This window comes from Vespa velutina, chromosome 15 (assembly GCF_912470025.1).
Source record: "Vespa velutina chromosome 15, iVesVel2.1, whole genome shotgun sequence".
Lineage (NCBI taxonomy): Eukaryota > Metazoa > Arthropoda > Insecta > Hymenoptera > Vespidae > Vespa > Vespa velutina.
Genome location: NC_062202.1, coordinates 557,364 through 584,727, shown reverse-complemented (window position 1 = coordinate 584,727; position 27,364 = coordinate 557,364). Strand labels below are relative to the sequence as shown.

The following is a 27,364-nucleotide window of genomic DNA, read 5'->3' as shown; positions in this document are numbered from 1 at the left end:
CTTTCTCTCTCTCTCTCTCTCTCTCTCTCTTCTCCTACTCTTACAACTCAGCCCCTCTTTCTAGCTTTTCCTTATTTTTTTTTATTTTTGCTTTGTTTGCATTTTTCTCATTGACTTTTGTACTTTTCTTTGATATTTATCTATGATAAAAAAGTAATCTTGCATTTTCTACACGTCCATATATTTCTTATTTTTAAAAATATTATGTGATACTTTTATTAAGACTACAAATGGTGGATTGTTTATTGATAACGTGAAATCGATTATAATGTATCGTTGGAGTGTATATTATATATAAGTGAACAAAAATTTTACATAAAATTATAATAATTAATATAACTGACGTATAAATACTTTATAAATTTGGCGCTTGACAGAAAAATCCTAGGTAGTACAGTGGCCAGTATCCCCGCCTGTCACGCGGGAGACCGGGGTTCGATTCCCCGCCTGGGAGATTTTTTATTTTTATTTATATATTTTTTTATTTTTATGAACGATTATTACAGCAATATCATCAATATCATCACCATTAAGGTTTACAAATTGATAATCCCAACAGCAGTAAATACACCGACGTTGTGTAGTTCTTTAATTATAATAAAATGATTGAATTAGAATACTTTATATTTTCTAAATATATGAAAATTTGAAATCTAGGTCAATATTTTATTACAGTATACTCAAAATAAGTGTTTTCTCTTGAGCATCGGTGGTTCAGTGGTAGAATGCTCGCCTGCCACGCGGGCGGCCCGGGTTCGATTCCCGGCCGATGCAAATCCCTTTTTTTTATTTTTTTTAATTTTCTTTTAATAATTATATTTGTTTACATCGCTGTTAGAATATTTATTTTATTTGCCCATAAATACACACAATATCATTTAATTAATATTTATTCGCATAAGTAAAAAACAAAGACAAAGAAAAGAAAAACTAAATTTTATATTTGAAATATGGATTGTAGGATTTGATATCATATGCACACGTACATAATTAGATTGGTCCCTGCAACCAACTTTGTCGAACATTGAAATAGGACAACGTAGTGGAATTCGAAATATCGAAATTATGTATATACATCAAAATTATGTACATTTAAATGTACATTAAATATAGATGTATCATCACATACAACGTTATATAATTATAGTTTTATAACATTTGTATATAACACCAATGCTCGATAATTTCTATGAAAATTGCAATAACACGGTTCGAATAATCTCTGTGCGATTTCATTCTAAGATTTGTATCGTTTTTCAAAATAAGATTATTTGAACAGAAGCTCGCGTGTAACGTGCTTTAGTTTATTATTAGATAAATAATCAAATGGAGTTAATCTTTTAAAGCTTATAAGCATTGCGCATCATTAAATCGAAATACGCATCGTGATCGATACTCGCACTTATCGCACTATAGTAATTCATAAATTCTTCCGCAGTGACCTTAAAATTAAAAGAAAAAATTAATTAATTAATTAATTAATTAATTAACTAATTGATTAAGCGAAAGAGGTAAGGATATTGTAATTACTTATACGAAGAACTTACTATTCCGTCTCTCGTTGCATTTTGTTCTAAATTTCCAAGAAATTTTTTCAAAATACTTTCCTCGCTCTCCTCGCCACTTATATAACGTGGATGACATTTCACATTGTATACTCCTTTTAAATCGTCTATTGTTATTTCTCCGTCACCAGTTTTATCTAATTTTTGAAATGCCTGTTCGACAACTTTTTTTCGATTTGAAGACATTGTAGGCTACGAAAATAATAGATTTATACAATATCGGTTCAGCAATTAATATGTCCAATTTTTGTAATACTCGAAAGGATTCTTACTCTCACCGCGACGATGAATTCATCGACGCTGAGATTTCCATTTCCGTCGGTATCGAATTTTTGAAATATCTCATTTATTTCATCATCTGATATTTCCAAACCACTCTCCTTCAAACCTTTCGTAAATTCCTCCAAGTTTAATTGCTTATTGCCGTCATCGTCCATACGACGGAATATTCTGAAGACGGTAAAAAAATACATTCAATATTAATTCTTCTTGGTTTTGTTTTACTTTTTTTTTTTTATCGCGATGACTGCAAATTTTTTTTTTTGACGGATCGATTGACGATTCAAAGAAAAGCGTAATACGAACATTTATGCTACACATTTTGCAATAATAAGCACTCCTAGGAATATTAAATAAAAGTTTCTAGTAATCCTAGTAATGAAAAAATTTCGGATGAAAGAAAATTTTCAATACTATTTTATGTACTGCATTGAAGAAAGAGTTTCATTTATTATAATGAGTCTAGAACAACGACGGATGAATCATTTCGATTAGAGCAGGAACAAAAAAAAAAGATAAAAACACCGTTTAGTCATCTGAAATACTAAATAGGAAATCTCGTGGGTTTTAATTTTTTCTTGTTGCATTAAAATATCTGTCGGTTATTTTAAATGACACGATTTTTGTTAAATCTGCAATTTTTTTTTTCATTGATGATATAATTAAAGAGAAAACAAAATCAAAAGTTATTAAATCTAACTTACCTGCCAAGGCCGAGGATACCATTGGCACCTCTAGTTAGGCAGAGCAAACGTAACTTCTCGATAGAATCCGTGGTTGTATGTATGGCCCTCTGGGCCTTATTAATCATTTCAGTCTCTTGCCTCGTAGTCGCACTCTGAGGTCTGTTGAACATGTCTAGAAGAGAGGGAACGATCGTGTGAATCATTGTGACTCAGATAAAGAACATGGAGGAGGGAGAATACAACAAGAGAAAATAAATTCAGTTCGACTGTGTAAATCGAGCCTTTAAAGGATTTTCGTGATGTTTTCTTTTTTCTTTTTTTTCTCTCTCCCTCTCTTTTTTTCTTGTTTTTATATATTCAAACATAACTTATAACGTATATATTATATCGACGTATGGTTATCTTTGTGTAATATGCGCGATAACGTACGATCAATAAGTATCCTTTCGTTTATTTATTTGTTGAAGAAAATGAGCTCTGAAAATAGAATCGAATAGTAAAAATGAATAAGAAAAAAAATAATAATAATAGTAAATAAATAAATAGAGGAAAAGAAGACAATGAAATTTTTATAAAATTGTTAATTTGGATACGTTGAGAGATATCGATAGTAATTGAAAATAGAAGTAATTCGGGGTGATAAGGAAAACTGAAAAGTTTCTTTTTCGAATAGATTTAAATTAAATCGATAGAAAACAATATCTAACGACAAATACTACGTAAGACAAATCACAATATATTTTCTTTCTTTTTTTAAATCTCTATTTTTCTTTTTTTTTCCTTTTTATGAAGTTTTCAGATAATTTATAAAAGTCACATCAACAAATGGAAACGTTCGACTCGAAGGACTGCCGGGGTTAGACTAGTAAACAGCAGATAGTAGGAAATGATTCCTTAAATATTTAAGAAACGTTCAATGTCAGTCGTCTTGTTTTATCCAAGGATAAGTTTCCTATGTAAGACAATATATGTCTAATCTGTCTGATATATATAATCTAACATTGGCTTTTTCTTCTTTTTTTTTTTTTTTCGATTCCACCAATTAACGATCGGTGAAGTTCGACTCACCAAAATTTTCAGAAAATAATGGTTCCTCTGGCGAACGGAAGTCGTCTTCGTCTTCTGTTTATCGATCGCTATGATCGTAATGGTTGAGGGTTATAAATGACTAAAGGGAAAATATAAAATGGGTAGCTTCTCGGAAGAAGAGCGGAAGGCAAGTGACAATGTTCGAATTCATCGACGCGTATCGTCGCATTCTATAGTTCAAACACACATATTGCTCGAGTAGGCGCGCACGCAGAACGGCTACATTCTCGCATGTTGCTTCTACTCGAAAAGGAGCTTTGTTTGACATGTGTGGTCTATAACTATGTGTACGCTTGCAGGTCTTTTGCCGATGGAAGACGTATCCATAACGACGAATGTGTCACAACACGCATATTCGTATGAACAAAAAAGAAAGAAGAAAAAAAAAGAAACAAATTTGTCGAATTTTATATATGGGATCATTTATCTATTTGCTTCACGTTTTTCTTCTTTTTAGAACTTCAAATGTCTTTCTAAAGTAGTTTCATTATTTCTAATAACAATTATTTGGATTGTGAAGTATTTTTTGAATAAATAATATGATCATTTTTGTTATTAGTGGGTCAGTTTATATATTTAATTTTTGATACTTGCTGATAGATGTACATACCTTACATGGCTTATAGATGTATTTGACTTAAAGTAGATGTTAATTCATGACATAAAATATTATAAAAAAAAGTAATCGATACGTTGGTATTATATTTTTATGTTTTTAACTTAAATCAATTATAACTAATCCATGATCTGCATAAGATGCGATTACTATATAGCAAGAAGAGATAATGATATCAATATTTTAACTAGAAAATTATATTATTGACACACGATAAGTTATATTGAAAAGTTATCAATAGTCCAGTTGAAAGTTACTTTACCGACAGCTGCTAACTTCTTAACACACACATGCCGATAATAAAGAGAATATTTTCCTCCTTTCAATTAAGTATAGCAAAGCTCTCTCTTATTCCTTAATATTTAAATCACTTTCAAAGAACTATTAAAAACAATTTCGGAAATAGTATATATTTTCAATTTTTTTTAACAATTCAATTACTTCCTTAAACTGAACATTCTCGAAATACATAAGTAACGACCATGTATTCCCGAGCGACGAATTAAAATACGACATTTGGAAGAATTGCCAAGAGTTTCTCTGTGATTGGTCTATTTCTATTGCGTGGTCTCACGCGATTGGTTTTTGATTATTTACTTCTCTTCTCTATATGATGATGTCGAGTTGGATTCTGTGACAGTCGGCGAAAAATAGTGGTGCGAAGCGTTTGTGATATATTTGGTAAAGCGTTATCGCTTTAACGAATATTCTTTGTAGAACTCGCGCAATAGTTATGCAAAAATTATTCATATTTTTAACGGCCCTGATACTTTTAGCAGGTAATTTTTATATTTATTAAAAATATATTTAATGGCCTTTAAACAACAAGATCTGTAAGTTTTATTTTTATTTTCTAAGGGCTCGTTAGGGCTGAAGATGGAACAGAAGATAAAATTGGAACTGTAGAAAAAGATCTTGGATCTAGTCGGGAAGGATCACGTACCGGTAAGGCTCATTTATATTTTATACAGTTTTATATAATACGCTTTGTGTATTCTTTTGTTATTCTATCCTCACCATCATTTACAAATAAATTAATTCAATTTAAATTGAAACAAACATGCACATCCTTTCAATTTTTAAATCACATATCGTTTGCAGATGATGAGGTTATTCAAAGAGACGAGGAACGTATAAAATTGGATGGATTAAATGTAGCTCAAATAAAGGAACTTAGGGCTAAGGCAGAGAAATTTACGTTTCAAACAGAAGTTAATCGCATGATGAAACTTATTATAAATTCACTCTATCGTAATAAGGAGATCTTTCTCAGAGAATTAATATCTAATGCATCCGATGCTTTAGATAAGATCAGATTGTTGTCCCTTACTGATAAAAATGTTTTGAACGCTAATCCTGAACTAGCTATCAGAATAAAGGCCGATAAGGAAAATAAAATATTAAGCATAACAGATTCTGGTATAGCCATGACCAAATCTGATTTGATCAATAATCTTGGAACAATTGCTAAATCTGGTACTGCTGAATTTTTGGGTAAAATGCAAGATGTAAAAAATGCACAAGACATGAACGATATGATTGGTCAATTTGGTGTTGGATTTTACTCTGCCTTTTTGGTTGCCAATACGGTAGTTGTCACTACTAAACATAACGATGATAAACAATACATTTGGGAATCTGACAGTAGTAGCTATAATATCGTTGAAGATCCTAGAGGAGACACACTTAAGAGAGGAACAACAATAAGGTAAAAACTGAAAAAAATTTTTTTATTCTTATAAATTGTTTGTAACATATAATATGCAAGAAAAATCTCTTTTATATTATAGTTTGCACATGAAGGATGAAGCATTGGATTTCTTGGAAGAAGATACTGTTAGGAATTTAATTAAAAAGTATTCCCAATTTATTAACTTCCCTATCTATCTTTGGAATAGCAAAGTTATACAAGTGGACGAAGAAGATGATGAATCTAAACCAAAAAAAGAAGAAGACACTGAAAAAGATACAGAGGATAAATCTGAGGAAGAAGAAGAGGATGTTAAAGTAGAAGAATCATCAGAAGATGAGAAAAAGACCAAAAAGGTAGATAAAACTGTTTGGGATTGGGAACTTTTAAACGAATCTAAACCAATTTGGACTTTAAAACCGTCAGAAGTCGATGATAAGGAATACAATGAATTTTATAAAACATTAACAAAAGATACGCAAGATCCTTTGGCAAAGATTCATTTTGTTGCGGAAGGTGAAGTCACATTCAAATCTCTTTTATTCATTCCTAAAGTCCAGCCCAGTGACAGTTTTAATAGATATGGTACAAAAGCAGATAATATTAAGTTATATGTTAGGCGTGTATTTATTACCGATAAATTCACTGATATGATGCCTAATTATTTGTCCTTCATACGTGGTATCGTAGACAGTGACGATTTACCGCTTAATGTGTCGCGTGAAAATTTGCAACAGCACAAATTAATTAAGGTCATTAAGAAAAAGCTTATTAGAAAAGTTCTAGATATGATAAAGAAAATTTCGAAGGAAGATTATGAGAAATTCTGGAAAGAATATAGTACAAATATTAAATTAGGTGTTATTGAGGATCCTCAAAATCGTGCCAGATTATCGAAACTTTTGCAATTCCGTTCTTCGACTCAAAAGGGAACTACTTCATTAGCGGATTATGTATCGCGTATGAAACCTAAGCAACAGCATATTTATTATATTGCTGGAACTTCTGAAGCAGAGGTAGAGAAATCTCCGTTCGTTGAAAGATTGAACAAAAAAGGATACGAAGTTTTGTATTTAACAGAACCTGTTGATGAATACACTATTTCTGCTTTTCCTGATTTCGATGGAAAGAAATTCCAAAATGTCGCCAAGGAAGGTTTCCAATTGGATGAAGGTGAAAAAGCTAAAGAAATACAAGAACAATTACAAACAACGTTTGAACCTTTGCTCAAATGGTTGAATGATATTTTGAAAGATCATATCAGTAAAGCACAAGTCTCTGAACGTCTAACAGATTCACCGTGTGCTCTTGTTGCGAGTATGTTTGGATGGACAGGAAATATGGAAAGATTAGCGATCTCCAATGCTCATCAAAAGTCTGATGATCCACAAAAAACTTATTACTTAAATCAAAAGAAAACTTTAGAAATCAATCCAAGGCATCCACTTATCAGGGAATTATTACATAGGATTCAAGTTGATCCGTCTGATCAAACTGCAAAAGACATAGCTATAATGATGTTTAGAACAGCAACTCTTCGATCAGGATATATGCTGAAAGAAACTGCTAGTTTTGCTGATAGCGTGGAACAGCTTATGAGGAAAACATTAGGTATTTCTTTGGACGAAGTACCAGAAGAAGAAGAAATTCAAGAGGAAGATACTGTAAGTTCCACAGAGACGGAACAAGTAACAGAAGTTGATGCGGAGGAGGAAAAAGAAGAGGAGGAGGGACATGATGAACTCTAAACAAGTGCAGCCGTGTATAATACAAAAGACTTATTCTAGTTTTTCAGCTATACAATGTATAGCGATATTGTGCACTCTATTGCCGTTGCAAATGTTATTGCAAACTTATAAACCATTTAGATATGAACAGCATTATGTTAAAATGATAAAATCCGAGATTTTTTATGATTTATAGCACTACAATCATCTCGAATAGATATGTGTATTTAATGGAGGATGATTACACATATATATTATGCTCTTTGAAAATAAAAAAAAAAAAAGGAAAAAAAAATTATACTACAAAAATATAATTCATTCTCATCAAGAAATGAGATGCAATTTCTATTCGGATAAAAAGTTGAAAACTTTATTAAGTATCTTATTCACTTAGTTTGATCTTCCATTTTATTTGTAGTATCTTAAAAGAAAAGAGCATTGACTGAATATTATTAGTACGGTATGTATGTGACATGTGCGTATGTCTCTCTTTGTATACGTGATATATATTGACAAAAAAAAAAAAAAAAAAAAAAAAAAGAAGAAAAAAAAAATTAACGAGACAAACATATTTTGTTTATTTTCTCACATTCCTACAGTGTATAACTTCATGATCTATATTATAAAACTCAAAAAAAAATATATTTTCATTTTATTATTATACGTAAAAATCAGGTTCAAATAAATATCTAATTTATGAATATAAATATATAGATATATATAAGAATATAAAAATAAAAGAAAAGAAAATAAGACATTATTTCGTTCGACAAAATACAATTTTAATTATTCTAAATAAATTCATAATGAAAAACTAAATACGAAGAGGAAAATAAAAGATTTTCAAATGATGTTACGGAATCGACTTCCGGCCGCCATCTTTACTTACTCGATTCGAAGCACCAATCTTATTTGAGCATTCTCATGGAATCGGGACGTAAAGCGTAAGACATAGGAGCGCGGTCAAGTGCTCATTTCCGTTTTCGAATCCTACGTCACCTACTCTGAAAGCCCGTGTGTTTTGTGTTTCTTTGGGGCCATGATGATTCTCGCTAATTTAACGTAAGTACTTTTAATCTAAAGCAAATCGAAGAGTAAACCTGTTAATAAGGTGATTTCGCGCGGTCTCGTTCGTAAATAAGAATTGGTCACGAATCCGCGCGAATACCTTTCATTTATCTTAACTAGTAGATTAATATAAAGGATATATCCTTTGGTCTTTCGCCATGCCGGTTTATAGGATCCTTCTTTTTTTCCTTGAACACGCTCCTTTCACAATGGAATCATTGAAAATTATAAATTTCATCTAAATTGACGTTTATCGCGTCAAAAAATTATCAATTTATTTCTTAAACACTATCGTAAGTGTATAAACTTTCCTATGCTGGTATAAACAAAGTAAATGGCGTCGACATATTTCGTTGTAATTGTGACAAATTTTTTTTCTCGAGAGTTCTCTAATAAAGAAGCAAACTTGAAAATCTTTGTATTTTTTTTTGGGACATATCACGCGACCGATCATATTTATTATATCCTTCTTTCATCTTCATTAAAACGTATAAATAATGTTCAACAAATTTCTGCACATTAATAAAAAATTCTTGTGTTGATGTGTTTGTAACCTGTCAGACATAATTAATGCATAATGAATTTGAGTCTTGTAGTATATTATATATTAAAACGAATAAATGTGAAATTTTACTTTGTGTGTGTGTGTGCGTGTGTGTGTGCGCGTGTATTTGATTGAAGATGATGTCACATCAAATTAAATTTAAATAATTGATTAACCAAGTCTATCGTTCTCTTACAGATTCAAACTGTTGAATTTGAAACTACACTTCTTGAAGTCATAAAACTAATAAAAAATTAAAAAATTCAATTCAAATTGGAACAGCTATTATTATAATATAAGTAGATACAAACAAAAAAAAACAGTAATATTACTATATACAAAAAAAAAATACAACAAATAATAAACATACATTATAAACTTATTATCATAAAGAAAAGAAATAATATCTTTGAAAGATGGGTATTCAAGACTTGCAAGCTTTTCTGGATAGTAATTGTATACCAGGTGGATCGGTATCGGTAGATTTATTAAAAATAGCACGTACTGTTACTCAGCGACAACGCAATCGTGTTTGTAAAGTTTTATCACCACATTCAACTGCAAAACTAAGACTAGTCCTTGATGGAGAATGTTGTTTAGATAGACTCTATGGCGGTTATTTCTCAGGTCAGTATTTGATGTTTTTTTATATAATAATACGATCCGAAGGTTTAATTTATTTTATCACTTTGAAACTAATGTGATTTTCTAACAGATTGGGCTTGTGGCGGACAATGGAATCGTATGGTACAATTTCTAGCAGTGCTTATACAAGCAACAGAAATGTCAGGTTTAGAATTAGCTGTCTTTTTTAATGGTTGTTTTGAAGCTTCTCGTCGTGCAGACTGGGTTCAAAATCAGTTGCAAGTGAGGATCAAAGTAAATAATGTAAGTTCTGCCTTTATGGTATAATATATTTTTTTTTTTACCTTTGTTAATTATATCTTTGTTAGAACAATTGTGTCATGTTTATAGGTCATCAAACATATTACAACCAAAGGAACTCCACCACCAAAGATTTGGTGGACACCACCTGTATGTTTAAGAACCAGTTTACGTATGGCGCTTAGATATTTTAATGTTGCAGTTGTAAGTTGATTATTTATATCAAGTATATGTAATAAAAAGTAAAAATTAATGCAGTTTATATAACTGTAGTTGTGCAGTATGGATGATCATCATCAAGAAGTCATTGCTTATTGTCGGGAAAATAATTTTAATGGTTTAATAGCCGATGATGCCGAGTATGCCGCATTTGATCCACCTAGATACTTCTCTTCAGAACAATTAAAACTTACATATAAGGTTAGTATAATGTGTGTGTGTGTGTGTGTGTGTGTATGTATGTATGTATGTATGTATGTATGTATGTATATATATATATATGTATATATTAATTTTTTGTTATATATTTCATCATATGTTTATTATTATATATTTTAAGGGTTCCCTTGATACAAAAGAATATATAATTCCTGAACTTTTAAAAGCCTTAAATATCCCAGCAGATAGACTATGCTTATTGGCAGCATTACTTGGGAATTATATCTTAACGGAAAATAATCTTCTTGACTTCTACAAAAAACTAAACATAAATGCAAACACTAATAAGACTAGCATTGAACAAACGATAAAAATAATTGCTAATTTTGTTAGAGAACTTCCATCTGTTGAGTTAGATGTAGTATCGCAGAAAGTATTTGGATCTCTATCTGATCCAAGGTGTTCCAAATTAAGGCAATCTGTACAGTACTATATAAATGGTACAAAAGAAGGATTTTTACATTATAAGCCCGTAAAACCAACTAAAGGTAAAGTAGTAATATTTTCAAATTTTATATGTACATATAATAGAATGTGTATTATAATAAACACATTTTACAGCTCACAAGATAGATTCCAAGCAAAATTTACAAACACAGTCAAACTTATCTGATGGACCATCAACTTCAGAGGGTGATAGTAGTTTGGAAACTTCTAGATTTGCTTCTGAAACGTTAGAAAGTGAACGTGAAAGCTTAAATGCGTACAAGCAAGCAACGGCAAATGCAAAGTCAGCACCACAGATAGTGATAGATCCACCTGGTATCCAAGGTCATGGAGATGCTGAAAATACTAGATCTGAGGAGGAACAAAGTGAATATCAATTCAATGTTATATCAATCAAAATATATTTTTATATTTATATATGACAATTGAATTTATTTAATCCATGCAGGTAATGGTCATGCTATAAATGGTACTCATAATCTTTTAATAAGTTCATCAAGTTCAAGTAGCAGTTCCTCGGCTACATCTCCATCGCATGCTACTACAGATTCAACAAAACAAATAGAAAAGACAACTACTAGTATTCCTAGTACAGTACCAGAAGTTATGCGTACAGCATCTGAAAGACATCAGAAAGGTCTAATGTCTCCTCACATATATCAAATTCTTATAGCTGGTGAAATTAAATTGCCAGTTCTTTTAGAGGATGAAAATCACAGAGAATTTCCCTCTATTCATCTGATTTATAGACCAGTAAGACAAATGGTATATGCAATTCTTTTTAATTTACACCATCGGATGTATTTAGCAACTAAAAGTAAAGAAAAAGGTGGTATGTATATATACATATAAATATTATTATATGTGATATAACATTTATATATGATTTAACATACATTTGTTATATTTTCTGAACTTTTGTAGATAGTGAAAAAATTGAAGTCCCGGACGTAATAATAAAGGAATGGGTATGGTCGAAGTCGAATCCATATCAAACTCCAGAATTAGTAAAAGCAGAACAAATTGGTTGGGGTGTTCCGACAATTCAACGTTTGTGGTTTGGGTTAGTTTCTCTTTAATTATATATATATATATATATATATCACAATAATTATTTTATAAGTGTTATTTGAAAAATCTGTATTGTTTTATTTATAGCACAGGAATAGATGACAAACGTCGCCGATTAAGAGGATTTTTGACTTGCATGAGGTCAGATACACCTCTTATGTTAAATACGGCTTATGTACCTCAACATTTTTTAGTTATGGCTTGTGTTTTACGGTGAGTACATATGACGTTTTAAAAGCTGTTTTATTGTATGTCCGACATTTCTTCTTTTTTTAAATTTTCTTGTCTTTTATAGATACATTATGTCTTTTTCTGATAAAATAAAAATTTTACGACGTCAAGAATTAGATGCTTTTATTGCACAGGCCTTTTCTCCAGAATTAATGAATGCTCAATATTTACAGGACTTACAGGTAATACAACAATATTGTTCATAGTATAACATATAAATGCAGCTGTGATAAAGTATCATAAATTTAATCGGAAAACAAAAAAATAATTATTTTACAGCTTCCTTTAGTAACTTCTCGTGGTGTTCAACTTGCAAGCTTATTTATGGCAGGTGTAGAAACTGCTCTGTTAGCAAATGATGCTTGCGGTGCTCCAATACCTTGGCTAATGTGTTGTCCTTGGTTATATTTTGATGGAAAATTATTTCACCATACATTAGCACGAGCTACTATTGCGAAAAATTTATTAGAATTATGCAGTGGTCATATAGAACGTGTTGTAAAAGTTGAAAGAATGAGAAAGGCTGTACTTGAAGGGATCAATGTCGTGTTTGCACGACCACCAATGCCTATTGCACCAGGTAAAAATTTTATTATATATCATAAATTATATTATTGCTTTTTTACATTCGCTATTCATATATATTTTATTTATCTACTGTATACATCCATTAAATTTGATGAAAATTATCATAAAAAATAATAGGTGTCGATAAAACAATTGATCCAAAAAGTACGGGTACTTAAAGTCCTGAATCTCAAAATTGCTATAATTTTTATGTCTTTTTTTCTAATACAATAATATAATTTCATTTTTCTTCCCATTGAAATAAGTATCAAACATGTATATTATCGTGTAATTGATAAAAAATGCAATATTATTTACAGGCATTCGTGTATCAGTACCTCAGAATATACTACCAGCTGGCTGTACAATTAATGATGGATTAATTCGTGGACGAGGCAATGGTACTATGCCACAACGTGGTCTAATGCGTCGTCCTATACCTTCACGTGGAGGACAATTGGAGATTGCTGGTGTTGTTGTTGGTCAATGGGGTCCCAATTATGGTCAACCTGGTCGATTGCCACAACCTATGCAGGGACATCCTCGGGGACGGCTTCCACCTCAGGTAGGATATACATACAATCGCAGTCTAACTATGATCCAATATCATTGTTTATACGTGGAAGAAGATTTTCCTGAAGATGAATCTTTGAATTCTTCTCAAAAAAATATTGAAGGGATTGCATAGATCGTTGTTCTCTATTTTGCAAATTTAATTTTTATTTAAATATTCAGAGAAAATTATTAAAGAGTACATCATGGATCTCTGTTTTTATGTTTTTAGATAATTTTATTATAAACTATTTTGACAAAGGTGTGCTTTTCATATGTAGTACATACAATATTAAAATAAAGACATCTACATTATATCACACATGTATCTCAATTTGATGTATCTTATTACACAATCATTTTTAACTGTTGCTAATTAGTTATGACTAATTATACAAAATTTTCCTTATCATTGATACAAATAAATGACAAAAAATTAACAAACAATTTAAAGGTAAGTGTTATACGTAAAGGCTTTTTCCAAAGAGTCTTCTACAAATCTCTTCAATGTAAGAAATCAGAGATAAAAAAAAAAAAAAAAAAAAAAAAAAAAAAAAAAAAAAAAAAAAAAAATGAGATATTAATAATACAAGTAATTTGTTGTAGGTTACTTCAATAGGTGGTTTGAAGTATGGTTTACCCCGTGCATTCAATCCAATGGGAAGGCCAACTTTTCCAACACGCGGGAATAATCGTACACAAATAGCTGGACGCGGGAAGAAGACTCAGATGAAGGTATTATATTCCTAAATTAACTCTAGTTTCTAAAATAAATGTAAAGCTTTATTTTTAGGCAACCAGTAAGAAAAAAACTACTATAAAGAAGACTAAGGAGTGTGATAAGAAGGATAGCAAAGGACGAGGTATTAATGTGGATGGACTAAATGATTATATGTACGTTATTTATAGACCATGTTTTTTTTTTTTTTTTTTTTTTTTTACAAAAGCACAATATACATGCACAAACACAGATTCATATACATACAGAATGTAATTAAATTATTTGTTATTTCAGAGATCCTGTAACAAGTATTAATACAACAAAAGAAGTACTGCCAGTACCTGGTCAATTTGATGATGCTGTGGAAAATGGTAAAACCGTCGAGAAGGGCCAGGGAGATGCACCACTTCCTACACAGGTAGTGGCTGAAAATTAGGTATTTATAATAACCACTTTTTCATGGACTTTAGACACTCCCGGATGCGACTCAAGACTGCAATATCCATATATTCAATCGGCAATTGTGCACTGTGAACTTTTGAAAAACTAATAATATTTACTTATAATGATATTTCTATATGTATTCTGAGAAAGTATTTTATAGTCGTACTCTGTAAATTTAATTTGAATTACAAAGATTAGTATAATTATTGCAATATAAGAATAAATATTTTTTTTTTTTTTTTTTTTTTTTTTTTTTAAATATTATTATTATTATTATTATTATTATTATTTTGTTTTGTCTTGTTTCGTTCTGCTTTGTTTACTTTTAAATGTATAGAATCTCTCAGTTGTATAAGAAAGTTAACGATACGGTAATTTAAAAAGTGATCAAGAATTCTCATATCGAATGAAAATCATATATTCATTATGTCAAGTATCCAGTGCACAATAGCTCGGTGTATCTATCTAAAGCTCTAATGGGGCCAAATTATTTAACTAATGTAAGTGACAAGACGTCTTTTTAAGGCGTCTCAAAGAGATATAGAAGATGGCATAAAGAATAACCAATTTTTGACATATACTATATGATGTCCTCACTGCCAAACATACCACTCTATGTAAGATAGAAGAAAAAAATCGTGCTTGTGCTAACGAGCATCTTTGCTCGCAATACCATGGGATGATGAACTCGACTGATTAGTGTATGCGTGCGCTAATTTTACTACTGAGAACAAGTTGTCAGCTGCTAAGTATTTAATTCTTAAGAAGTGTGATTATTTTTTTTACAATGAAAATATATATTTTCCGGTATTATATGAAATGCTTGCTTTGATGATCTCAGTAACCTAGCCTTTGATAAATGAATTTAAATTTAATGAAGGATATATCACGAGATGGTTTATTGACTTTTATAAGTAAATAGAAATAAAAGGTATAGGATACTGAGATGATTGTTTGCACATGGAGACTGATGCTTTTCATATAGGTAAAATATATATTTATATATGATTTAGATTAGATTCCCATAGCGTATTATACGTAAGTTGTGAATGTGAGATGTATGAATGTGGACATATACTTACGTAGAAAAGAGATTTATGAATGCGGTATTTATGATAGTGTTGGGGGAAAGTGTGGGAGAATGATGTATATAAGTGGGGGATGTTAGGTCATTGCATATATACGTGTATATATTTATATATATATATATATATAAAATATAAGTCTCTATATATGTGCACAGGATGCATATATATATAAATATACACACATTATATATACGTTTATATGCAATCAAAATTATATATTTACTTGCTGTTGCATTGGAACTTATATGAATGAACGTACTCTATTGAATTGGAACGTTAAATGTAATAGTTTTTCTATTACACGTACGTAGCTTTTAAGCTGGTTAATAATTATAAGCGAACGAGTTTTTTCAAGAGATTAATAATATTATAAAACACGCTTTATATCTTTAAAAGATATGTTGCATTATAAAGAAGAAAATGAGCAATGAATTGCTTTATATTGATGACATTTTTTGAACGACATAGTTTTTTTTTTTTTTTTTTTTTTTTTTTTTTAAGAAAAAGAAAGAAAAAAAGAAAAAAATTTTAATTTTCATTGAAGTTTTCTTTCGCCCCTTTATATTAATTTTTATTAAGTGTTTGGACACACAAAACTCATTAAACAATGATTAATGCAAAATTATACGAGTGTCGCTTGTTGCTGTTAAAATAAAAAAAAAAAAAATGTACTTGAGGTAGAAAAATCAATCAGATAGTATCATATAGCCCAAGTACAAAAATCCTACACATCTATTGTCCTCCACACATTTACTATATTTAATGATATATATCATTTAATTGTACATATGAATAGTTATACTAGAAGTAATTGTGCGATCAATGTGGTGTACATACAAAATCCAGTTGCATGTGCTTATCATGCACTGAGTTAGAGAACATGATTATGTTATAAATATATTTATGAGTAGAATAGTCAAAAAGAGGGACATTCTACCAAAGAGCAGTGTTTAAGATGTGTTCTTTTATCAATAATGAAAGAATGGTGAGAAACAAGACAGCACGACAAAACACGATTATTAAATAAGGTGAGGCAAAAAGATGTGTGTCTAAGTGCAGAGAGATAATTAAAGCGAATAAGAAAAACCATTTATTGAGATAATATAAGAAGAGACGATAAAATAAAATGTTATATTTTTGTAGATTTGTTATTGCGTAAAATGCATTAAGACAATGAGAAACTTTATATAATTTGAATAGAATGACAGGGAGAGCGAGAGAGAGAGAGAGAGCGAGAGCGAGAGAGAGAGAGAGAGAGAGAGAGCGAGCGAGCGAGAGAAAGAGAAAAAGAGAGTTGATGAGCCTGTGGGATAAAATAAGTAAGATCTGGAAAGACAGATGTGTTTAGAAAAAGTGCTTTGGATGTGCATATTTAGAAATGACATCCATAAGTAAGCATTGCCGAAAAAAATCCCATATTCTCCTATATCTCTAACTGTTTAACTCTGACTTTTGGACAGCTTATAGAGATAGGAGAGAATGAATAACAGAAATGAATTATTATACAATGTCAGCTTCAACGTGCGCTGAGCATCTGCGAATAATTAACAGTTTTTCCGATGCATTTTGAATGGCACACACTTGCTTGATTATTAAACTAATAAATGCGTTTATAGGTATATTTTATGACATATAAAATCTTACAGTTTCCATTAGCTAATATTATTTTACAATTGCAATGTAATGTATTGAAACATATGCATTACCACATTGTTTATCGCGCGCGCGAATTACAATTTTTAAACGAAGAATATTAATCATTACAAGTGACACGTACTAGAAGCAGACCTTCTGATCTGACAAACCAATTTGAGAGTAAATGCCACTTTACGCTTTCGTAAAGGTAGATGATTTTCTTTCCAAGAAATCAATCTCTTGATACCAGATACAAAATGTAAATGACACAATGATGTACACAACATAATCAGTTGCTGCTGCACTGATATGAGTATGCAATATAATAACATGAAATAATTTAATAAATACGAAGCAAATGCGGAAATCCATATTGAATACAACAGAATAGAAATGTCGGAAAAAAGAAACTTGCATAAAAGCATAATCAACGTTAAAAACAGGGGCGTGTTTAATGCGTGCCTGCTTTTCGTTGTATAAGTAGAAAAAGGGGGCCCACAGAAAATGTCTATGATACAACATACCATTTAAACGAAAACAAAAAAACAAAAAAAACATACGAATAATCTACTATATTTATGAAGTAACCATCTATAATGACCTTTGAACATTGTGTGTTGTGATAACAGAAAATTAATTATACACAAAGTATAAGACTAACTTGGTATCTCTGCTAGAGTGACAAATGCTTTTGAGAAACGGTCGATGGTACGAATTACGCGATTAATGTCTGCAATCGATATTCAGACAAATTAAAGTAAGACTCGTATTTTTTATGGCTGTTTTATTCTTACGTTAACATCATATTTTTCTAGCGCAGATTATTGTCGCGACAGCCAGTAGGATTTCACAGATTAGCTTACTTGTATCACTAATATAATTATGCTCCTGATTCAGAAGAAAACAATCTCTTTTCTTTTTTTTTTTTTTTTTTTTTTTTTTTTTTTTTTTTTTTTTTTTTTTTAATTTTTATTTTTATTTTTATTTATACTCAGTAGGTCTTTAGATATCGTTGAAAAAAAAAACAAGAAAAAAAAATGAAATCATTTAATTTTTACTTACTTTATTAAATGATTACCCAAAAAAAAAATAAAAAAAGGAAATATTATTATCCTATTTTTCGCGTATTATAATATATACACCATGATGGGCATTGAAATATTGATGTTTCTCTTATTCTCTTAATTTGCTGTAGGATTGTATGAGTAGAGTTGCAATTTCTAATTGTAATTTAATAAATAATAATAGACAGAGAACAACTTTAATTAGTATGTTCCATTCGTAAATTTTAAGTTTTCTTATGTCATAGTTTTTGCTTACATATGCAATATTGAGATATAATAAAATATAGCGAACACGATATACTATAATAAAATAAAATAAAAAAAATTAAACACTTATTGATGTAGCTGAAAATGCATGTGGGCCCCATCATTATATATTCTTATTAAATATTACATAATGTATATTCTGCTATTATTTCTCATAGCTAAAAAAGATACATGCGCATATGCGAGGTAACATGTATGTTTGATAATCATTAGTATGTTTATTTTTGTTTTGCTTTTTCTTTGTATTTAAAAAATGTAACAATGTTTATATACATAAGCGCATGCCGCAAAGTGGTGGATAAAATGTTTTTTCGATTATGTCTAACGCGTAATATAAATTATGGGGTTTTTGCTATTTTGGATTTATCAAAGAAAACTATAAAAAGTTAAAAGATCCTCCTGAAAAAATAAGCATGCGCTGCTATATTGTTAGTAATCAATTAATTTTTATCTTTATGGGTCGGTGAGTGGTTTCTGTTTTATGAAAGCAGTGACACTAATTTCATATATTTAAATTTGAATATGTAATGTTGATATTTGATGAATTGCTTGCGTTATATTTAAAATATTATGTCATTGCTAAACAGTGTCCGATATAATACTAAGTAGGATTATGCTTCAGTGATGACAAATATAAATAATAATATCAATTCAGCGAAAGCTACATTTCAGAATGAATTATTCATTTCTAACTATTAAATATATATTTAAGAAACATATAGCGATTATTGCTACTTAGCCGACCCATTTAGTATCTTTGCATTTATATAACACAATAATATTGATGTATTCTTGTTGAATTATTCTATCTTGTAACTTAATATTATAACATGTACCCCATTCATGTCTAGTGTCAAGCAGAGCTGATTCTATGCTTTTGCTAGCCGAAGAACTGAAAACTAAGTACAGAAATTTAAGTAATCACGTTTGTATGCTGAAATTCTGATGCTTTTCTGTAATTCCAATTCAAAGGATAAAGTGAAATAAGAATCAGTGCTGACGAGAACACAAGGCAATTAAAAATTATTATAAAGCTAAAATCACATTTACTACTTTAAAAGTGAATACATATTCGGGAAGTAGGAGATAATAATTATATAAATGTAGTGGCAACTCTATAATACTACAAAAAAAACAATGTATACAATGATTATTCGAAATATTAAAATGCAAACGCACTTTGATGGATGTTGTAACAATTTAGAATATTCAAATTACATTAATATTTGCTTTGTAAATCTGCGCTCTTTGGAGTATGCCGCTCTGCTAATCAAGATTATATTTGATGCATCAAAACAATTTCTTAAACAAGTAAACATTTTTTATGGCAGAGTGGCTCTCGTCTCCACTGGCAGATATTTTAAGTTCATTTCTTTTAAAAATATTAACCATATAATTTTCTTGTATAATGTAACTACACAACACACACACGCAGAGAATAGAATGATAAGATACATAGATCCTCCGTTGGGTTAAAAAAAAGCTTTTCAACATAATGTATGGTTCATACAATGAAAAATTGAACCTTCAACAAGTTTTGTAAGAAAGCTCTTAGCACGAGAGGTTCTTGGATATGGTTGGCTGACATTTTCGAAAGTTTAATGATTTATTGAAACGTGTTGTCATGTCTTGAATATAATTAAAAGAACTATAAAAATTCTATTAATAGCATATCATTGTTTTATATACCGAATATCTATGTTTATTTTAGTTATTTTTATGCGTGATATTTCAGCAGGTCGCATAAAAAGGTAAGTGATAAGAAATACAAAGAGTTACCATGTTTTAATACTTATAAATCTACATATTTATTATATTTTTCTGAATGTGGCAAATACATCATTTTTTTATGGTATATATTATCATCCTAATGTATCTTTTAAAGGATATATAGGTAAATCACTTTTGAAATTATCAATATCTGTAATATATACTTCTGATGACTTATTGGCTTTAGTAACTTTATTATTTAAATAGTTCAACTTGTATGTAATCTTATTATCACTTTCTAATTTAGACATATCTGTAAAAAAAAAAATATATATATATACACATATAATTGTAGATATCATATGATTTTGCTAATCCATACTGTGACTAAATATCTGTATACGTACCTTTCTTTTCGTCCAAAGTTTGTTCTTTATTTCCTATTATATGAACACTTAGTTTTTTAAGGTTATCCCCATTAATAGTATGAGAAGCTATCCAATTTCTTAATTCTTCAATTTTTATACTATCTATAGCAATTATTTCTTTTTCCAATCTGTCAAATACGTAATCACAATTTGTGATTTCAAACCAATTTCTGTCAACTTCTTCTTTCAAATGAATATCAGCACATTGTTTTATTTTCGTTAATGCTTCTTTTATGGTTTCTAAATCTTTTTCTGAAGTCTCCTTTAATAACTTATTGAATGATTTTAAAAATTTTTCGATTCTATTATCCACGTGCTCTGTCGAATGCTTATCTGCTTGGGTATACACAGTAATCGAATAACCAAGAATGCCATAAGTATTTCTCATAAGACACGAAACATCATATCCAAGCTGTTCTTGTGTTCTAAGCTGATTAAATAATGGTTCCTCCATAATCATCTAAATATACAAAAGAAATAGTTAGTATAACTTTTGTTTTCTCTTTTTAATATAACAATCTAGATACTTACAAGAAGCAGTTCTATGATAACTGTTAATTTGATAGACGATATACCCGATTGATAATAATTCGTCACTACTGAATTAACATCCATCTTGTTAAAATTTTGTACTTTACAATATTGTATTCCCGTGGGCAATTTTGTAACTCTCAATTGAGGCATAGTGTTTGATAACAATGGACCACATTTTAAAATATCAATGCAATTTTGTATATTTTTAATGACATTTTCTTTTGTCATATTGCCTTGTACAAGACATTGTATGTATGTATGCTTGGTAAATTGTTCGATAAAAGTTTGAAATTCATTAAATGTAGTACCAGAGATAGCTGTATGTCTATCGACAGCAGGCCAATGATCAAGCATTAATATGGACAATCTTACGTCCCTATAAAGTTTTATATGAAAAATTAAATACTTATACATTATAACTTTATAATTCATAATGGAATATGAAAAGAAAAACGATATGTACTTAGCTAACTTTGCCGGCTTTACAAATGTATTATAATAAGCTTTTAGCTGTTCTTGTTTCATAATATCAAATAGATCTTTCGTTATAAGATTTGGACTATTTGCTATATATTTTGCACAAATATTTAATAAAAGCTGTAAACACATGTGTGTGATACGTATATTATTACATTTTAATAACAATTACAGTCAATTTATGATAAAAATTGATGAATCAAATAAGATATACTTACTGACAGTTTTTCATTAAATCCACTAACTTTAACAACAATACCCTTTTGACCCGTATACATTTGATGTTTAAGTTCAGCTGCTGTAGCTGGATACAATTCTTCAACCAACAATTGTTTTAATATTTCTATAAATAAATCCATCAGAGCAACACTAAAAGATTAATGATAAAATAGATTAATGATAAAAAAGAATGATCGATTATATCAAAGGGATAAAATTTATATAGTAAAAATAAATAAATATTTCATGTAAAAATGTTTCTTACTTTTTAGCTGACGTTGTTAAAGGAGATATAATATAAAAGTACATGTAACATTCGGGTAAACCAAACTTCGGATCAGGCCTGTACCAAATTTCAGATATATCATCGCTATGTATTTTAACAGGATATTTAGGAACATCCGAAATAACAGGTATTAAGCTAAAGTCGTTTGTAAGAAAAATGTTTGGTAATGGCAAGTGGAACTCTGGTAATGGAGTTATTGTCTTCCAAGTTTCAGTCCATTCTGTGGGTATATCCATGTCGGTATATTTTGTTTTAAACCACGGTTCCACTTTATCAAATTCTTCATCATTAAATTTCTTATCAAAGATAATAATATTCACATTATCAGGAGATAAATAATCCATGCACATTTGTATTGCCTCAGGATTATAGTCAAAGTAAAGTTCGCTACCAGTAATGTAATCTTCCGGAGGGAAAAAGTGCATATTCTCACTCAATTCTTCTACATAATCTGCAGGTGCTACTTCATCCATAAATCTATAAACAATAGAGAATATAACACATAAACGCATTGATATATTCTATTTAATGAAATTATTTTTATATACCTAAAGTTAGTCTCTTCAATCTGAGCAATTTCATCGTAAATTCGTTTTTGCGGACCTTCCTTTCGCATTAAATTAATATATGAGAAGATACTGTTTAATACGTCTTCTAAATGCTTATGACCTTCTTCTGTAAGTATCAATGATAAACTAAATAATGCATACATAGAGCAATGTTCAAAGCCACTTTCTCCATTTCCACTAAAAATATCCAAGCACCACATCTTTTTGCGCAAATAACTTATCAAGGAACCTATTCCCTCGTGTCCAATAATCCAAGCAATATAATGATGAGGTTTACTTTTATATAAGTCATGTAAAGGCGGCATTGCCCATGTTAACTCTATCTAAAAATATGAAAATTATATAAGATATACTATCATTATTTATATCATCATTATTATTATTAAAGTTATTTTCCTATCTAAAGTAAAACAGACATACTTGACAAACATCTTTAATAGGCTTCACTTTATATATTTTTCTGAAGCTAGGCGTATCAAATGAATCTGCTCCTTTAAATTGATTAAAGTCACTAGGAGGTAAGCCATTATTTGGAACTTCGGAAAAACATTGCAATACGTATTCCTCTAATGTATCTAATGGTAATTTAGCCTAAGAGAACATAAATTCATGATATTATCATGTGACCATCATGTGTAATATAATTTTTAAACATATTTATTTTTAATATTCTCACTTGTATAGCCAATTTCATTCTATGGGCACTGTAATGACGTTTCCTAAATTTATGTAATTCTTCGTAAAGTTTATCATCCGTTACGTTATCTCGTAACGTTATTAAATTTCCCCAGGTAAATTTTCTTGCGGGATGATTTGGTCTCGCGAAACTACAAAATAACTGTTCCTTTCTATAAAGATCAGAAGGCAAAGCCATCTGAAATTCTATATATTTTCTATTAGATAAATATATATATATATATACATATATATGTTTTCAAATAAATACATTACACAAGGATTATAAATTTCTGCATACCACTTTCAACGGCTTCCCGTTCTCTGGCAATTGCACCTTGTTTCATTAAAGGTTTAATAAAAAATTGTGCAAAACGATCAAGAGATGCTAATAAATATTTTTCTTGTACTTCGAAGTAAAATGTGGTTTGCTCGCATTCCGTAGAAGCATTATCAGAACCACTTCTTTTTGTAATAAATGCATCAAAGTCATTTTCCTAAAAAATATAATTTACATTTGAAATAAATAAAAAATCTAATTATAATAATATTTTAAGATGATTCATTTAAAATAATATATAATATGCAAAGTACAAACCTGAGGATATTTTTCAGAACCCATAAAAACCATGTGTTCTAAAAAATGAGCCATTCCTGGAATTTCTGGCGGATCGCTGAAACTTCCAACGCCAACGCACAAACCGCATGCTGCCTGTAGCCACATTTTACAAAACAAAGAAAAATCTTTATATCGTATTACCCTTCTTGTAATAATTTTACAATAAATATTTATAATATCTTTCTTTTCTTCTTTTCTTTCTTGAAATGTACCATTTTTTCTTCTCTTTTAAGACGTTTAGCTCCTAATGAATGACCATCATCGCCCTCTAATCGTTCGCATTCACCTTTACCCTCTTCATCTTCTCCACTTTCGTCATCTTCATCTTCACTTTCATCCTCATCCTCATCCTCATCCTCTTCATCGTCATCATCGGTCTCATCATCTTCAGTCTCGCTACTTATTGCATCAGCTTAACATAACAAATGAATTATTATTTGTACAAATCATATAAATGATATCTATTTTGGATAGATCAATTTTCCATATAATATTCCATACAAATTGAACATTTTTATAAAAATTGAATGTTAAAACTGTATCATTACCTTGAATACCATCAATATTATGTGAAGGATATTTAGTTGAATGTAAATCTGCGATTAACAAAGCTGTAAGTCCATTTTCCAATTTGATGACTCTAAACAAATTTGATTAAAAAAAAGATTCTGTCACTCATGTCACCTACCTCAAAAGAAGATTGTGATCAATATTTTAATTTCCCATTACCTGTACTCTTTTTTATCATTTTCTGATTTAATTGGAGAATTCAAATATTCGAGCTTCATTTTATGCTTTTCATTATTTTCTTGGATATTTTCCGTGGAAAGCGTGCTTTCATTAAGGTTAATATTATTCGAGATTTCTTGATCGTTAGACATTTCTATTGAGCTTAAATTTGGTTTCAATTTTTTTTCAGCTGGCTTTTGTAACGTTCTTTTTGGCATTATACTTGGAAACAATATTCTTTTAAACGTACATCTAGCACTGCCTTTTAAAAGAATTTGTTGAAAAGATAAAAGCATGTGCCGTGACACTAATATTGAATCACTATTTTGCGACTGATAAAAAAGTAGAAAACGTAATGGTGCAATAAAAAAGAGAAAATATATATGTATCGTACGAGTCAATGGAAAGAACAATTATTTCATTTTAAAATAATCTTTTGAATAATATTTAATTGTCATTACTTTTTTTTTATATCAGAAGCGTGTCTGCTTGATGCACTAACTGCAGATTTGGCAATACTACAAATTTCTTACTTATCGACCGAACTTCTGACATTAGTCTGACGTAGAAATCGATTTTTATTTCTCTTTAATTTTATTTTCAAATCAAAAATAAAGTGAATAAAACATCTTAATGCCTCATTAAGAATTGTTTTTTATCAAGAGCGCTTTTGCTTTTCTCATCTGTTTTATTATCCAAAGTTTTATTGCGATATTTACATGTTATTAATAATATGCACTAAGTCACTTGTATGAATCTACGCGAGCTTTACATTAGATTATACATTATATAGAAATGTTACAAACAGGTACAAAAACTATTCTACTTGTTTATTTTAACTTATAAACTAACAATTAACCGATTATGTGATATATATATATATATATATATATCGCATAAATGTAATCATTCTCAAAGCTATGAATATTTATATTCTTCAATTTTCGTATTCGAATACATAAAACGAAGTACACTTTTATTTATGCACATAATAATAATAATAATAATAATAAATATGTTACTTCGTTTTTATCATTATTATTTTATAATCATATACAATCATACAAATTCATGTACGTTTATCTTTTTTTATTTGAATTAAAAAAAAAAAAAAAAAAAGAAGAGAAAAATGAAAGAAAAAGCGCCAAATTTGAATGAACGATAATCTGAATGATGCATCAAAGTTTTTGTACTGTCACAGAGTTGTAATCAAGATCTTCGTTTGCATCAAAATTTTGATCCATTTGAGACTAATTTTGCAAAGAAAAAAGAAAAGTACCAAAATATAATTATTACTTGAATGATAACGAAATCAAGATAATTATTGGTAGTAAGATTTTGATTACAAATCTAATTCGAATTCGAATTCTTTCCTTTATTCTTTATTGATCTTCTTGATTTTTTTATTTTGACATAATTTGGCCATTTTTGGCAGTGCAATGTCATAGATACAAAATATGCAATGAAATATATTAATTGTTTAAATATCAACGTGTTCCTACTGATTATGAAATTTCCATAGATACTTCCATATCCTGATATTTTACACTTTGAATACATTATATTTTTATTAACTCGTTCACAACGTTTCTGTATCTTTTAAAATTTTATTTAAATATCATGAAAATGCAGTATATTCAATGTGCATCGCATATTGCTTATTTCTTTTTTTTCATGGACGGTAGATACATAATATGACAATCTATATTTCTAATTCCATTTTTTTCTTTCCATGAATCTGTATTTACGTATGTATGTATATTGCATTGCGTTTTATTTTTTCTCTACAAACATAATTCATAAAACATATTGTGTGATAAAAAAGTGTGCTTTATGGTTTATACGCACTTAACTAGTATACTTTCAAATAGAATAGTAACATATTTTTTGTTATATTATGAACTGTATTTTTCCTTTGTCCCTATTTTATCTTTGTCTAAGATACTCATTATTTCATACAACAACACACACACGTATATATTAAAAAATATTTACAATGTTATTCTATAAAAATGTTGTACGATGAAGTTTTTCAGTTTCATATGTACATATCACACATTTTTATAGCACTATTCGTGATCACCTAATGGGCCTAATAATTGTCTATCATACTTTTTATAATAATTATTTTTATGCAAATATAATTTTGCGAGCTGAAAAATGATTAAATCATCGATCGTTATATTTAATTACAGTATTTCCTAAATTCTTAACGTGAGTGTGATTAAATCTTTATATTATACTTCTGAAAATCCTTTTAATAGAGATTAATGTGTATATAACTTTAATACGTTACTTGGAGATTTTCTACTGACATTGCAATGCTGAAGAAAATAAATAAACCGTTCAGAAAATCATTCGCACAATTATATATAGGGACGATTTTATATCAATACCATAACATATTCACGGAAAAATATGCATAAGCTAGTTCTTTGTTAATT

General features: G+C 29.5%; 3 protein-coding genes, 1 long non-coding RNA gene and 2 other non-coding genes across 9 annotated transcripts; 4 read left to right on the top strand and 2 right to left on the bottom strand.

The window, feature by feature from the left end:
- Positions 1–382: 382 nt before the first annotated feature.
- Positions 383–454, top strand: Trnad-guc. The gene has a single exon. It is a non-coding gene; the product is annotated as a tRNA-Asp (tRNA).
- A 249-nt stretch (positions 455–703) lies between these two features.
- Positions 704–774, top strand: Trnag-gcc. The gene has a single exon. It is a non-coding gene; the product is annotated as a tRNA-Gly (tRNA).
- Positions 775–828: 54 nt separating this feature from the next.
- On the bottom strand, positions 829–3,736 carry LOC124954482 (calcyphosin-like protein). Its single transcript, XM_047507502.1, has 5 exons — positions 3,599–3,736; positions 2,549–2,702; positions 1,838–2,015; positions 1,548–1,757; positions 829–1,442 (listed from the first exon to the last, which is right to left on the bottom strand). The coding sequence occupies exons 2-5, from the start codon at positions 2,698–2,700 to the stop codon at positions 1,341–1,343; spliced, it is 642 nt and encodes a 213-aa protein (XP_047363458.1). The 5' UTR covers positions 2,701–2,702; positions 3,599–3,736; the 3' UTR covers positions 829–1,340.
- Positions 2,322–3,486, top strand: LOC124954485. The gene is made up of 2 exons (XR_007102557.1): positions 2,322–3,249; positions 3,323–3,486. It is a non-coding gene; the product is annotated as an uncharacterized LOC124954485 (long non-coding RNA).
- A 1,117-nt stretch (positions 3,737–4,853) lies between the features above and the next one.
- On the top strand, positions 4,854–24,323 carry LOC124954477 (constitutive coactivator of PPAR-gamma-like protein 1 homolog). Of its 4 annotated transcripts, none has more exons than XM_047507487.1 (17): positions 7,671–8,714; positions 9,463–9,891; positions 9,980–10,152; positions 10,240–10,353; positions 10,423–10,569; positions 10,709–11,075; positions 11,149–11,400; positions 11,483–11,866; positions 11,959–12,097; positions 12,193–12,318; positions 12,401–12,518; positions 12,616–12,916; positions 13,224–13,468; positions 14,062–14,190; positions 14,249–14,349; positions 14,471–14,612; positions 24,188–24,323. In XM_047507487.1, exons 2-16 carry the CDS (start codon positions 9,681–9,683, stop codon positions 14,610–14,612), a joined length of 2,949 nt encoding a protein of 982 aa, XP_047363443.1. In that variant the 5' UTR covers positions 7,671–8,714; positions 9,463–9,680; the 3' UTR covers positions 24,188–24,323. The 4 variants fall into 4 exon arrangements, 2 of the variants coding, with proteins under 2 accessions (XP_047363443.1, XP_047363442.1); XM_047507486.1 differs by lacking the exon at positions 24,188–24,323 and adding an exon at positions 15,146–18,333; XR_007102554.1 differs by lacking the exon at positions 24,188–24,323 and having other exon boundaries at positions 14,237–14,349; positions 14,471–14,498.
- LOC124954476 (nardilysin-like) lies at positions 19,808–25,372 on the bottom strand. Its single transcript, XM_047507485.1, has 14 exons — positions 24,921–25,372; positions 24,740–24,831; positions 24,404–24,603; positions 24,171–24,284; positions 23,874–24,069; positions 23,574–23,779; positions 23,318–23,488; positions 22,877–23,220; positions 22,308–22,805; positions 22,042–22,192; positions 21,810–21,943; positions 21,344–21,722; positions 20,792–21,272; positions 19,808–20,697 (listed from the first exon to the last, which is right to left on the bottom strand). The coding sequence occupies exons 1-14, from the start codon at positions 25,214–25,216 to the stop codon at positions 20,537–20,539; spliced, it is 3,423 nt and encodes a 1,140-aa protein (XP_047363441.1). The 5' UTR covers positions 25,217–25,372; the 3' UTR covers positions 19,808–20,536.
- Positions 25,373–27,364: the final 1,992 nt, after the last annotated feature.

What these genes read in the sequence shown, in the direction of transcription:
- LOC124954482 (XM_047507502.1), bottom strand. Translation starts at nt 2,700, where the DNA reads ATGTTCAACAGACCTCAGAGTGCGACTACGAGGCAAGAGACTGAAATG. An exon ending in AATTCATCGTCGCGGTGAGA is followed by an intron (nt 1,758 to 1,837) that starts GTAAGAATCCTT and finishes TTATTTTCGTAG; the next exon opens with CCTACAATGTCTTCAAATCG. An exon ending in ATGCAACGAGAGACGGAATA is followed by an intron (nt 1,443 to 1,547) that starts GTAAGTTCTTCG and finishes TTTAATTTTAAG; the next exon opens with GTCACTGCGGAAGAATTTAT.
- LOC124954477 (XM_047507487.1), top strand. Translation starts at nt 9,681, where the DNA reads ATGGGTATTCAAGACTTGCAAGCTTTTCTGGATAGTAATTGTATACCA. An exon ending in CTATGGCGGTTATTTCTCAG is followed by an intron (nt 9,892 to 9,979) that starts GTCAGTATTTGA and finishes ATTTTCTAACAG; the next exon opens with ATTGGGCTTGTGGCGGACAA. An exon ending in GATGGACTAAATGATTATAT is followed by an intron (nt 14,350 to 14,470) that starts GTACGTTATTTA and finishes TTGTTATTTCAG; the next exon opens with AGATCCTGTAACAAGTATTA.
- LOC124954476 (XM_047507485.1), bottom strand. Translation starts at nt 25,216, where the DNA reads ATGCTTTTATCTTTTCAACAAATTCTTTTAAAAGGCAGTGCTAGATGT. An exon ending in AATGATAAAAAAGAGTACAG is followed by an intron (nt 24,832 to 24,920) that starts GTAATGGGAAAT and finishes AAATTTGTTTAG; the next exon opens with AGTCATCAAATTGGAAAATG. An exon ending in TAATATTGATGGTATTCAAG is followed by an intron (nt 24,604 to 24,739) that starts GTAATGATACAG and finishes TGTTATGTTAAG; the next exon opens with CTGATGCAATAAGTAGCGAG.